Raw genomic sequence first — 14,022 nt, forward strand, 5'->3', positions numbered from 1 at the left:
TCCACATGAATGCACATATAGTCTCACACTAGTATACATGAACACAAAGGTACACACACATGCACACACAGGAATAAATATACAAAGAGGGCTGGAGATGTAGCACATTGGCAGTGTGGAAAGCCTAGGGTTTAATCCCCAGCACTCCAAAACAAAACAAAACACCCTGCTCAGTGTCCACATTAGTTACAGATCAGGTCACATCAAGATGTGCAACAGCAGAGTCACTCCCACGGAGAGATGAGTTCCAACCTGTGTAGTGATGGGGTCCTCACTGAGGGCCTCTGCTCTCTGCCAGTGGGTGCATACTACAGGGGGCCCAGCTTGGTGGTACTCACAAGGTCCCTTATCTGCAGAAGCTGAGCCAGCAGAAGGCGCAGAGGAGCAGCACCTACCCCTAACTCACAGACACAACTCTCAGACCTGAGGCACGTGCCTTGTCGTCTGCCTCCCGCCCCCCCCCCCCAGCCTTGAGGTTGTTACATGGAGGTAGAGCAGGAATTAATGAACAAGGTGACCGCAGAGGGCCTCTCCTCCTACAGCTTTACTGGCATCGGGAGGACACCCGTCCCCATTAGGGCTGGTTATCTGTTAGCCAGCGTGTGACCTCAGGCAGAGACTGCTACTGAGGCAGGGCACTGATACTCACAGGGCAGGATGTTTTTGTATCTGTTTTTGTTTTTATTTTCTTGTCTCTGTCCTTCTTTTCGGCTGTAGAGAAGTTTGCATTCTTGTTGCTGCAGCGTCTAGAAGCAAAGAAAAGTAAATATGTATCAAATGTATCCAAAGACGGGGTGAGTGCAAGGAAAAGTAAACATGTATCAAATGTATCCAAAGACGGCGTGAGACGGCTCAGTGGGTAAGAGCACCTGCACACATCTGACCACCTGAGTTCAGTCCCCAGGATCACACCGTGAAAAAAGAACTTCTGAAAGTTGTCCTCTGACCTCCACACACGTGCAACACACACACACACACACGTAAATCAACAAATGTAAAAAATAAACATAAATATAAAAAGCACTCCCTTAAAAAAGAAAAGAAGAAAATGGAAGTGGGGAAAGGAGAGGGGGAGGGTAAGGGAGGAGAGGGGGAGGGGAGGTAGGAGAGGGGGAGGTAGGAGAGGGAGAGGAAGGAAAGGGGAGGGGAGGAAAAGAAAAAGAGGAAAGAAGTAAGCCAGCCTGGCCTGTGTTCTGCTTTAAGGGTTCAGCCTGTGGAATGTGAGTCAGGCCCATGGGAACAAGAACACCCGTCCCCACAGCATGACCTGACAGAGGCATTCACAGTGGCCTAGGCCAACAAGAGGAGACTTCCTAAGTCACCACAGGCCACCCAGGTGCAAGGTGCATATTGTCCAATGCTCAAGAGAGAGGATCACAGGGGTGAGGCCAGCCTGGACCACAGCACAACCTTAGGGAGGGAGACAGGGAGGGAGGCAGGGAGGGAGGGGACAACAAAACTCTGTTGTCCTGTCACACAGAAGAACTCTGTGACTCTACAGAGTCAGTCTGGATGGAAGGATGGTCACAGTTGGTCAAACCCGGAGTGGGCTGGAGCCACATGCTTACATGCACCTGGGTACCTACACAATGGCAGCAGCAGCACACACACCAAGGAGGGATCGCGGAGGTGGAGTCAGAAGTCCTTGCCGTTTGTGTTTGAGCTCATCTGTTTCCTTTGCTGTTTTGCCCCTAGACTTTCCACAACATGTGTGAGAAGAAAGGCCTTTGGAGACATGGAGGACTGCACTGGGAGAGCTGGGAGAGGGTGTGTGAGCGGCACCAGAGTCGTGTTCTGCTCCCTTCCACCTCAGCTCCATCAAGAGTGAGCCCCATGACAATCTCAGGATGTGGACACTGGAAGAGGCAGGGGCAGCTTGGGGCCACTGGATGGCAGGAAGGACAACTATTAGTTCAGCTTGGGGGCCTCTCATGTCAAACCCAAGTCAGCGTCTCCATGACAGCTGTTTCCAGAAGCCTGCAGCCCTCACTTCCCTGGGAAACCTGGACAAGATGCGAGGAATCAGACCTGGGAGGACAGGGCAGGGACAAGGATGGACTCCAGAAGAAAGTGCCAGACAGCTCTATGGGGCAAGGAGTTGGGGACACCATTAAGAGATAAACCAGGCAGCCACAGTGAAACTGGCCCAGAAGTGGGGAAGCAGTGAGGACAGTCCAGAGGGGAACAGACCAGGCTGAGGCACAGTCAGAGAGGAGGTTTCATTTTCACTTTTTTTTTTTTGGGGGGGGGGTTGAACACGGTTTCTCTGTATTGTTTCGATACCTGTCCTAGATCTCGCTCTGTAGACCAGGATGGCCTCGAACTCACAGAGATCCGCCTGCCTCTGCCTCCAGAGTGCTGGGATTAAAGGCGTGCGCCACCACGGCCCGGCGGGTTTCATTTTCAGTTCTCTTCATTATCTCTCAGCAAGCCTAGCCTGTGGGTTCTGTGATGCTGAGGATGGAGCCCAGGGCCTCTGGCATACACTCCATCAGTGATCCACCACTGAGGCCCCAAACTAGTTTTTTGATAGAAAATCACAAGCGGACAAAGCAAGTGAAAGGCAGCTACAGAGAAAAAGGTTTCCTTCCTCTATGAGATGCCAAAACAGCTGCTTGGGAAGAAGATCTCTGCAAGGAGGCAGGGCCAGTCTGGCACACCACCAGAGCCTGCGCTACTTCCACATCGTGGATCTGAAATTTCAAAGATGGGTATAGAAGTCAAGGGCTTACAATGAGTTTTTGGCACTCAGTCTCAAAGCACAGTGTTTAGCTTTGGCACCTGGCTCATAACAAAAGTCTTTAGTTGGTGGGGACTTGAACAGAAAGAAAACAAGGTGTGCAGAACTTGGACAGTGCAATGCTCATTCAAGTTTTGTTTTGTTTTGTTTTTAATGAGCTCCGATCAAATAATTAAAGCTATTTGCCTTCTGGGAGCTGGCATTCCCTGACCTTGAGCTGGCCACAAAGGCAACTCAGTGGTGTTGGGAAGACACTAGCCCTTGATGTTTACATAGGTCATAGGAATGATGTTCAAAAGTTCAAGCATTGAGAGGGATCTGTCACTTCAAGAGCAGCCAGAATGAGGAACTGCGGGGCACTGACAGGGCAATGCGGGGCTGGGGACGGGGAGAACCTGCAGCTTTACTTAAACTTGGCAGTAACTTTGACCATCACCTATGAGTCAAACCTCATGTGATATTCACTAATAAGTGCAGATGGCAGGGTATCTATAAAAGGCAGGGCCCTATGTCCCCTGGTTCATCTTAGCTACTACAATTGGGGTGCCACCAAGAACAACCTTGCCAGAGTAAACTCCAGAGTTCCAGGTCAGGGCACCTTCATCAACACAACCCTATGTGTTTGCTGGACCACCCATCAGGAGCTCTTGCACATGCTGTGGAAATCATGACAGGCTGTAAGCCCTGGAGGCCCCCAGAGAGGCCAAGCCCAGGTCCTGCATCCAGATAGTTGGGTGCTGACTGCCAGCGGCTAGCAACCTTCAGGGACGGCAAATGCACAATAATGCCTACTTCAGCTTTTCCTCCACTGCTCTGCAGCCCATCCCCATGCATGTCCGGGGGCCCAAACTGCCCAGACCTGTTCATTCCTCCAGTGAGGGCAGCTAGCTGTCCATCCAGTAAGAACTAGAATTTAGGATTGTTGATCCTCTGTCCCCAGCTGGACCCAAATGGCAGCTAGCCTCCGCCAAGACCCACTTCCTTCTTGGCATCAGGCTAATGGGAGCATGAGTCCGAATATATCTAGGAGCCCTGCCCTAAAACACCTCCTCCAGCCGGGCAGTGGTGGCGCACTCCTTTAATCCCAGCACTCAGGAGGCAGAGCCAGGTGGATCTCTGTGAGTTCGAGGCCAGCCTGGGCTACAGAGTAAGTTCCAGGAAAGGCACAAAGCTACACAGAGAAATCCTGTTGGGGGGGTTGGAGGGACAGGGCACCTCCTCCAAGGTTTGTGTCCTGCACTGTCACTCACAGCTGTGCTGAGGACAAGGCAGAGGCAGACAGCAAAAAGGAAAACTGGGACACAGGCTGCAAGACGCCATTTCCCCAGGAACAACCAAACCAGGAGCTGAGAAAAGAGCCAGCGGCAACTGAGAGGTAAACTGCAGAAGTTCAAACAGAGCCAGAGGTGGAGAGACACCATCCCAGGATGTAACTCCAAAAAGCTCTGAGAGACTGGAGATGGCCCAGCAGCACTAGCTGCTCCTCAGGGGACCTGGGTTTGGTTCCCAGCTCCCACCTGGCGGCTCACAAAATTCTATCACTCTAGTTCCGGAGATCCTGTTCTGGCCTCCATAGGTACTACATACATGTGGAACACAGACATGTATACAGGGAAAACACCCACACACTCAAAAACCTTTGTGAAAGACAACGCTTCATTCCTCTGTGCTGGGTCTGGGACAGCTCTCCTGAAGAAGTCACGGGGCCATACAGAAATGAAGGGAACACTGGACACTCCAGCACCAAAAAGGGCCAGGGATGAAACTGGGCAGCACGTCTAGACACTGTGTACTAGGAAGCGGAAGGAAGTGAGGAGAGATGGGAGGCAGGAACATGGCAGAGGACCAAAGGGCCAGGCAGAACAATCTCAGGCTGGAGGAAGGAAGCACAGCCCAGCCAACTTGGAATGGGACATGAAACCAGAAATTCCCAAGCTGAAACCATTTACCAGCCTCATCCCTGGGGACAACTTTCTTTTTTGAGAGTCAGATTCTTAGTTCTTCAACATGAAAATGTCATGCTTCCATAAGGAAACTGAGAGCCACTGAAGGTTCTTGAACAGAAAGGCGTGAATGCTGAGATTAGCATACAGGGTGCATACAGGGGCAGAGGCAGAGGCTGGAACAGAGGCAGGAGACCAGAATATCAGCCTGGAATCCTGTCTCCATCCCCTGCCCATGTGAGCCCTCAACAGGCACATATCTCTCCAAGCATCTGGAGATACAACTAGATGCCCACCTGGCACAACACTCAGCGGGGCACAGATCATGAAAATGCCTTCCTTCCCAAGAAAGGCAGACACACACTAGGAGGGAACAACAGGACTTGCAAGGTCTAGCCATGGCAGAGAGAGAAAAAAATTGCATCAAGGGGCACCAAGGACCCTTCAGCTCCAGAGTAATGCAGGACCTCCAAAGACATGGAGGAGAAGAAACTTTTGGTCTCTAGAGGAAAACAGCCTGTTTGGAAAGCATGAGTCTGAAGAGCAAAGACAGGGGAGCAGAGTGGGAGCCCCCCAAACCATGAAGTCAAAGCACCAAAGCAACACAAACTTGGGAGTGCTGGTCTGGATGAGGATCAGCTACCTCCTGAGTCAGAGGCAGGAAAAGAATGCAGGAACCACAGGACAGTCAGCAAGAAGGGACAGGGGCAAGGTCGGGGTGTGCTCCTGCAGCAGATCGGAAAACTGAAGGAATGGGGAGCTGGCAGTGGAGGGAGACCAAGAGGGAGAGGGAGAGATCCTGCCTCAAATTAAAGAGAAAGCAAGGCATGTTGGCAAATGCCCTTGGTCCATTCCCCAGCACTGCATAAACTGGCTACTTAGAAGTTGGAGGCAAGGCGTTCAAGGTCTCCCCAGCCTCATGATGAGTTTGAGATCAGCCTGGGCTACACGAGACTTTGTCTCAAATAACAAAAAACCCCAGTGGCATCTTTCCAATGTGTCATCTCAATCCACAGGGGGACACCACAATAAAGAAGTGAGGCTCAAGAAGTAAGGGGTTGAAAAGAAACGGAAGCTGCAGCAGGGCCACTCATGACCTAAGAGGAAGCAGTAAGGTCATCCAAGGCAAGGGGTAACAGAAGGGAAAAAGCATACGAGCATGTGTAGTCCAGAACCACAGCCAACAAAACCCTACAGAGAAAAGCATGAGAGGGCATCAGAGGAGAGCTGTGGTGTAGGAACAGGGGGCATCAGAGGAGAGCTGTGGTGTAGGAAACAGGACCAAGCTTAGATTGAGCAAGGAAACCTCAGACCCTGAACTGCTCTACCCGACAAGATGGGGCCTCCAGGGAAGACCTGGAGCGTTTGGAGCTTGCAGCTGATGCCTGACTGGGGGCTGTCCTCCAACGCTGACTGCTTAGTCACCAGGGGAAGATGGCCACCAGAGATGACCAGCAAGAATTAGTACTCTAGACAGAGCCCTGGGTACAGCTGAAGCCACCCTGGAGGAGAGTCACAGTGCCTGCAAGCAGGACAGTCACTGTGGAGGAACCGGAAGGGGCTACAGGTGAAGGCCCCCGGGCTCCTCCCAGCCACAGGCCAGCAGAGCTGCAGGCCAGACCAGGCCAAGGCGCACTCCAGAATACTGAAATTGCTAAGGAAAAGGAGTTTACTGAGAAAATTACCCAGTAAATCAGATGGTCAATGACACTGTCTGTTTGGGATTTGGGGTTTTTGTCTGTTGGATTTTTCCCCTTTGTCATGTGTTGCAGATTTAATCAGAAACACTGAGTTCAGAAACTACAGTCTTTCTGAAATCCAGCCCTGTGGGCCTGAATCAGAACGCCTGGGGCGTGTGTGTTCAGAGATCTTAGTCTCAGCTGCGCACATCCCAGGTTCCATCAGGGACTCATGAAAACAAGCTGTATCCCAGTAAAGCGGGCTATCTCAAGCAAAGCCCAGAACACTGCTCCAAGTCACTGAATCAAAATCCAGGGCCTGAACCCGACACAGCACTCTCAAATACATCCACAAAACTATTTGAAGCCCACTTGGGAAAAGGGGAGTAGGAGGACTGCCTGCTGGATTCTGGGGCTATAAGGAACCAAGCAGGTTCTGTCCTGGGCCCTGACTACACTAGTCACTTTCCTAGATGACACGAACCCTCTTGTTCCCTTAGCAGCTTCATGGGGACAAAGCATTCCTTTCCCCCAACAGACTCACTGAAGTTACCTGCGTCTATGGATTTGTGGGGCATTAAAACAATAGCAACACAGATTATTCACAAATTCCTATGCCCACACACACATAGGAAGTACCCAGCTTGCAATGGGGGTGGGGGATGGGGAAGGCTCCCCTGAGAAAACCCCCAGAGGGGGGAGCTAAAGACTCAAGAGGTGTCAACAAAAACCCTCTTAATGTCCCAAGTAAAAGCTGGCGGCTTCACAACCTTCCCCCTCCAGCTCCTCCTCCTGCTAACAGCAGCTCTGCAGCAGCTCAAGCTGCAGAATTCAGGCTCCTTTGAAAAGCCATCAGAGCACACCAAGAAAGTTGGAATCCCACCATCAGAGTGCCCTGAGAAAGGTGGGACCTCCCAATGTGAGTGTACTGAGAAAGGTGGGATTCTGCCCCCCATTAGAGTGCCCTGTGAAAGGTGGGTTCCCCCATTAGAGTGCCCTGAGAAAGGTGGGATTCTGCCCCCCATTAGAGTGCCCTGAGAAAGGTGGGACCTCTCAACGTGAGTGCCCTGTGAAAGGTGGGATTCTGCCCCCCATTAGAGTGCCCTGTGAAAGGTGGGTTCCCCCATTAGAGTGCCCTGTGAAAGGTGGGTTCCCCCATTAGAGTGCCCTGTGAAAGGTGGGTTCCCCCATTAGAGTGCCCTGTGAAAGGTGGGTTCCCCCATTAGAGTGCCCTGTGAAAGGTGGGTTCCCCCATTAGAGTGCCCTGTGAAAGGTGGGTTCCCCCATTAGAGTGCCCTGTGAAAGGTGGGTTCCCCCATTAGAGTGCCCTGTGAAAGGTGGGTTCCCCCATTAGAGTGCCCTGTGAAAGGTGGGTTCCCCCATTAGAGTGCCCTGTAAAAGGTGGGTTCCCCCATTAGAGTGCCCTGTGAAAGGTGGGTTCCCCCATTAGAGTCAGAGGAAGACAGGATGCTGCATTAATCATCCTCCAGGAAGCAATCCTGATGTGCTCACTAACTAACAGCATCCTGTGGATGTGGCTCAAACTTTAGTCCCATGGGGACTGAAATTATGAGGGTGACTTCCAACCCACTGCGGTGGCCTTTCTGTCTTAGGCTCATGCCCCTGACTCTAACCTCAACAGGCAGCGGTTTCTTAAAGCTGACTTAACTGGAGAGGCAGGGGTAATAAGAGATCTCGAAAGCAGGCCCTCATCTACACCGACAACTCCATCTATCCGCAGGACTCCTAATGCTCTGACACAGTGTCCCACCCCAGCAGTACAGACGGGACTCTGTTTTCCACACCTCACACACAAAGTCAACTCATTTCTGCCCTTTATGTTGTTATTGATGTATAGAAGGTGGGGCTGAATTTGATCTGTCACCGAGGGAGGCATCTACAATTGTTTTCCACGGTCACAGCAAAGGGTGAGCTGGACAAGTGGTACACACCAGAACCCGAACACTGGGGGAGGGAGGGGAGGGACTAGAAGCGAGTGAGACTAGTGAGATGGGAAAAGGGGCCAGAGAGACAAGGAAGACAGCTTCTTCCTCACCTCCTGACCTGAGATAAGGGCCTGGCATGGCGGTTTTTTGTTTTTCACAGCAGGGCTGGCTGGCTTCTGGCTTTGAAAAGTACAGGCTATGTTCGAGGCCAAACCTGAACATGTCTACCTCAAGCTGTGGCCTATCATCTCTGTCTTTAAGATAACCAAAATTAAATTGGGCAGCGGTGGCACCTGCCTTTAATCCCAGCATTCGGGAAGCAGAGCCAGGCGGATCTCTGTGAGTTCGAGACCAGCCTGGTCTACAGAGCGAGATCCAGGAAAAGCACCAAAACTACACAGAGAAACCCTGTCTCAAAAAAAAAAAAGAAGAAAAAAAAAAAAAAGATGACCAAAATTAGGTGAGGGGGACCTGTCCCATTTCCTAAAACACTGTGGTGCACCGGTGAAAACAGGCTTTAGAGAAACAGTTACGGGCTAAGGAGATGGCTCAGCGGTTAAGGGCACTGGCTGCTCGTCCAGAGGACCCGGGGTTCAATTCCCAGCACCCACATGGCAGCTCACAACTGTCTGTAACTCCAGTTCCAGGAGATCTGATACCTTCACACCAGTGCACATAAAATAAATTTAAAGAAATTATTTAAAAAAAAAAATAGAAAAACAGTTAAACTTCTTTTTTTTTTTTTTTTTTTTGGTTTTTCGAGACAGGGTTTCTCTGTGTAGCTTTGCGCCTTTCCTGGAACTCACTTGGTAGCCCAGGCTGGCCTCGAACTCACAGAGATCCGCCTGGCTCTGCCTCCCGAGTGCTGGGATTAAAGGCGTGCACCACCGCCCGGCTTAAAAACAGTCTTTAAACTGGGCATAGTGGCATACGCCTTTAATTCCAGCACTGGGAGGCAGAGGCAGGCAGATGGATCTCTGTGAGTTCGAGGCCAGCCTGGTCTACACAGTGAATTCCAAGACAGCCAGGACTACACAGAGAAACTCAGTCTCGAAAAACCAAATATAAAAAGAGCTGTGTGCAGGTCTGAGCGACAGAAGGAGTCTGACTGTGGAAGGGAAGAGGCCAAAGCTCTGCTCAAATGCACAAGGAGAGAAAGACAGACCAGAGGACACATGGGTCAGCAGCATCTGAGCACACAGGGCCACATGACGGGCTCACACCTGAGCCGGGCTCAGGACAAACATCAGCCCCTTAATTTCCCCGTTATTAGTGTGAACAACCCCAGGCCCTTCTCCTGGCCTTATTCAAAACAACGAAGCTTCATTTGTCTGAAGCCTCTTGGATGCCAGAGGAACTCGATCCTTTTTGTTTTTCTGGGGTCCTGCCAGTGGTCTGAACCAACAAATAGAGCTGCTAGCTCATCCATCTGAGACAAGCTGCAAACCCTTCCCAGGAACACAATGCCTTTCTGCTTCAAAGAAGTACCATGAGTGACCTACTCCATGCCACAACAAAGGAGCCAACCCCAGCATAAGGCTTTTTCTCACCTGTTAAAACAGCATTTAATAACATACAAAAAACAATCTGTCAGTGAGACTTACCTCAAATTCTTCCCAAAAGCCCTGTTTGACTTTATCTGTGGTCTCAGCTAGCTTGCTTAGCTCTCGAACCCGGCTTTCGATTTCAGCAGCATTAATACGAGTTGTGTTGAGGGGCTGTTGTGTTCAGCAGTGGTGGGAAAGGAAGAAAACATGTTTAACAGTGTTAACACAGAAAGAAAAAGACTTCACAAAAGCAAAGGCAGGATGCACATCACCCCAAATGTGTGCATGTGTATGAGTGCCTATGCATGCATGTGTGCATCTGTGTGTATGTGTGTGCATTCACGCATGTGGGTATGTTCATGTTTGTGTGGTGTGCTCATACATTTGTGTGGGATATGTGTCTCTGTGTTCTGGTGCCTATGTGCATGTGTGCATGTGTACACGATGGTGACGTGTGGAGATCAGGAGCAGCATTGAGGAGATGGTTTTCCCCTTCCTTGTTTAGGTAGGCTGCAGGGATAAAACCCAAAAGCACCAGCACTCTCCCTGAGCCCCAAACTCAAACACTTGGAAATGCACTTTCACTTTCTCTTCTGTTCCACCAGGAAATGCCTCTTCACTCTCAACCAACATGTTAGAACTCAGCTGATACAAATTCAAACCGAGATTTCTAGACAGTTAAATCACAGCACAACTTCCAGATGAGACCACTGTCATAAAAGTGAAACAGCTGAGCTCGGGAGAGCCTCTCCTGCCCCTTGCCAGCTGCCACAGGTTGGAGAACTGGCCCCACCCCTCACCAGAGCAAATCGGGAGAGCTGGCCCTGGTGGCCAGGATGCAGGAGGGCTGACCACCTCTGCTACTACACAGACCCACACTCAGGGCTTTGAGTTGGTCCATCCCAACATCTGCCTCATCCATGAAGTTCGAGAAGGGGCCGGTCCTGCAGAACTAAAGCTGCAGGACCTCTGTGACACAGGGCAACAACAGGATATCCGAGAGGATTCCCGGTGAGGGTCCAGTGTTGACAGTGCAGCAGAAGCCAGAGCCTCCAACCAGACCAATGACTCACTGCAACCAACATTTGCAAGTGAAGCTGTTTGGACAAAAGGGCAGACTGTGAGACACAGCAACTTCCACTGACAGACTTATTTTTGTTTGTTTTCTTTTGAGGGGTAGGCTGCAAGGAGAGAGGGTGAACATGGAGCGATGGGGAAATAAGGGGGATTGGGGTGCATGATGTGAAATTCACAAAGAATCAATAAAAAGTTTTTTAAAAAGGGAAACAGCAAAGACTCCAAGCTGAGAAAGTGTGAGTCCCCCCAAGGGAACTAATGGTAATTTGCAGTGAACACCTCTTTTTTATGTGCACTGGTGTTTGGTCTGCATGTCTGTGTGAGAGTCAGAACCACTGGAACTGGAGTTGGAGACAGCTGTGAGCCGCCATGTGGGTGCTAGGAATTGAACCTGGGTCCTCTTTTTTAAAGGGCATGATAGTACATATGTGTCAGCCCAACATGGAGGCAGGAGGGTCATGAGACTAGCAGGGCTACATGGCAAGACTATTTATCAAGAACAAAGGACAAAGCAGTCTACACATGTGGGCGCTGGGTTGGACTTCAGTGGTGAGCACTTGCCTACCATGCACAAATCCCTGAGGCTGGACTCCCCAGCACTGAAGAAAAGAACAAAATCCTCTGTAAGGAGGCAGGCCATATATCTGTGGAGACCCACAGAGGCTCCCTAGTGAGACCTTACTCAAGGTCAGAAGATCTGAGCTTACTTTACCCAGCAGGGCTGCATAAGGGGATGATTTGGCCATGGGTGTGGTTACCAGGTGTTTTGAAGGGGCTACACTTGGCTGTACATTGTGCTTTGATCTTGAAAGGGAGAGGTCTTTTGCCTCTCCCCTTGGTAGTGTATAAAAAATCCTTTGGAATAAACCTTGAGGCGACTGGGCATTGACCCAGGACCCTCCCAAAGCTATCCTGTGTCTCTGTCTATATGTCTATCTAATATTTCCTCATTCCTCTCTCCTCCCTGCAAGAAGCCTTTGACAGGTCAGAGCTGGACTCCGACAGACTCCCACATATATCCCAGAGTTCAAACGTGGTGTGCCCTGGTTCAACCCCAACCCCAAACACTCCATGAGGTCCTTTACTGATGTGGAAATGACACAGCACCTAGAATTTGTTTCCAAACACTAAATGAGGTGTTCTGTCAGTGAAGAGACTAGAGACTGTATGCCGATACTCTGTCTACTCCCACATTACGCTATGATCTTGAATGTCACCCAAGGGACCATGTGTTGAAGGCTTGGTCCCAACCCTAGGTGCTCCCGGGAGGTAGCAGGGTCTGAAGAAGGTAGGGTCTACCTACCCTAGGGCAGGTCACTGATGCAGATCAGGGCCCTCCCTGTCTCAGCCATGTGGTAAACATCCCCAAGTGTTCCCACCATGGTAAATGTGCCACCACAGCCCAAGGCAGCAGGGCCAGGTGACTGGGGGCTCCTCCTTTGAACCCTTTCCCCTATCAGCGAGTGCTCCTGTATCTTGTCACAGTGACGGGACACTGACTGGTACACATACGTGGCAGACTCCATGCCAGCCTTCTCCCGACCCTCAGCAGAGGCAGCTTCAGTTTCCTGACCTGCTTGAGCTGTAGGACTGTGCCCAGCGTCTCCACCATGGGGTTCTTCTTGTAATGCTCCACCAGGTCTGTCAAAGAGTCAAAGCGCTCTCCTCCGCCAACGTCGTACTTCAGTTCCTTTCAGACCAGACAGATGGTGCTCATTATTACCTCAGGCTAGCCCACTGCCTTCCCACCCTCCTGCAGCCACTGCATTCTCAGTGACACTTAACCTGTGTAACCAAGCCACTGGCTGTCTGGAGGGCACGATGAGAACAAGACACACTTTTGTATCACGTCTGTGTCATCACAGTGGAGCCACACTGGGCCTTGAGAAGAAAACCTGTCATTGGTGACAGCAGAGTGAGGGAGGGAGGAGGGCCTCCTAGGAAATCTAAGAAGCCACGTGCTGAAAGGAACATGTGTCACCTCACTTATGTGTAGCCTCCAAAAACCAGTCCAACCCACAGTGACAAGAGATCAGATGGTGGCCATGAAGGCCTTGGTGCAGGAGAAGGTGCTGGTGACACACAGACCCTCCCTGTGTGGTGAACAGGCTCAGGAACCCCAGTCCATCCGCAGCACGGTGACAACAGTGGACAGGGTTACATACACTGCAGTTCTGCCAGGAGGGCATTTGAAGTGTTACGAGGTGATGGGTACACTTAAAGAGCCTGACCGCAAAAAACTACACTGTATTCAACTGAAGCCCAGAGACTGACCCCCGGAAACAGATAGCCCAATGCCCTCAGTGCTGTGAAGGAAAGAGCAAGAGCAGCGGTGAAAGGGGGGGGGGGGGCACTCAGGGGTGGAACAGGTGCCAGGTTCCATCCCAGCACAAAAGACAAGAGATGGCATAACACTTAATTACATCAAAATCAAATAGAAACTCCACACGGGCTGCCACACGCTTCCCATCACCTCCAGACTCCTCCCGATGCCTAGGGCGGCATCAGTGCTCACGTAAGGTCATGTACACAGCTGTGAAGCTAGATGGGACAACAAAGTCTTCCCATGTCTAGACGGACAGGATGCTGAAGACTGCTGCCCCCAGGGGGTGGATCCACAGACATGGAAGGCCCACTGCGGTGTCACCCGCCTGTGACACTCCTTAGGACAGTCAATCCCACAGAGAAGAGGCCATGTGCACTGAAGCATCTGTCAGAGATGGACCCAAAAGAAAAACCAGAATGGAAAACTGGGCGGGGTGGCAGCATGGCCAGGGCAGGCAGATCTCTGTAGGTTCCAGGCCTGGCTGGCCTACAGAGTGAGTTTCCGGACAGCCAGGGGTACACAGAGAGATGCTATCTCAGAAAAACAAAAACAGCTTGGCAGTGGTGGAGCCCGCCTTTAATCCCAGCACCTGGGAGGCAGAGGCAGGTGGATCTCTGTGAGTTCGAGGCCAGCCTGGGCTACAGAGCGAGTTCCAGGACAGCCAGGGCTACACAGAGAAACCCTGTCTCGAAAAAAGAAAAACAAAAACAAAAAAAGCCAACAGAAAAGCACAACAACAACAAAAAAAAGAATAAAAGTAACAG

The 14,022-nt window shown here is 51.0% G+C and overlaps 1 protein-coding gene across 2 annotated transcripts in view; it reads right to left on the reverse strand.

Annotated features, from left to right (window-relative positions):
- The window catches only part of Ptpn11 (protein tyrosine phosphatase non-receptor type 11), a 65,155-nt gene that overhangs the window by 25,905 nt on the left and 25,228 nt on the right, over nucleotides 1-14,022 (reverse strand). For both annotated transcript variants that reach the window (XM_059248898.1, XM_059248899.1), the window contains exons 5-7: nucleotides 12,506-12,622; nucleotides 9,913-10,026; nucleotides 650-746 (exon numbers count right to left, since the gene is read on the reverse strand). In XM_059248898.1, coding sequence (XP_059104881.1) covers nucleotides 650-746; nucleotides 9,913-10,026; nucleotides 12,506-12,622 — 328 coding nt within the window. The remainder of the gene's footprint in view (nucleotides 1-649; nucleotides 747-9,912; nucleotides 10,027-12,505; nucleotides 12,623-14,022) is intronic.

This window comes from Peromyscus eremicus, chromosome 23 (assembly GCF_949786415.1).
Source record: "Peromyscus eremicus chromosome 23, PerEre_H2_v1, whole genome shotgun sequence".
In the NCBI taxonomy this organism is placed as follows: domain Eukaryota; kingdom Metazoa; phylum Chordata; class Mammalia; order Rodentia; family Cricetidae; genus Peromyscus; species Peromyscus eremicus.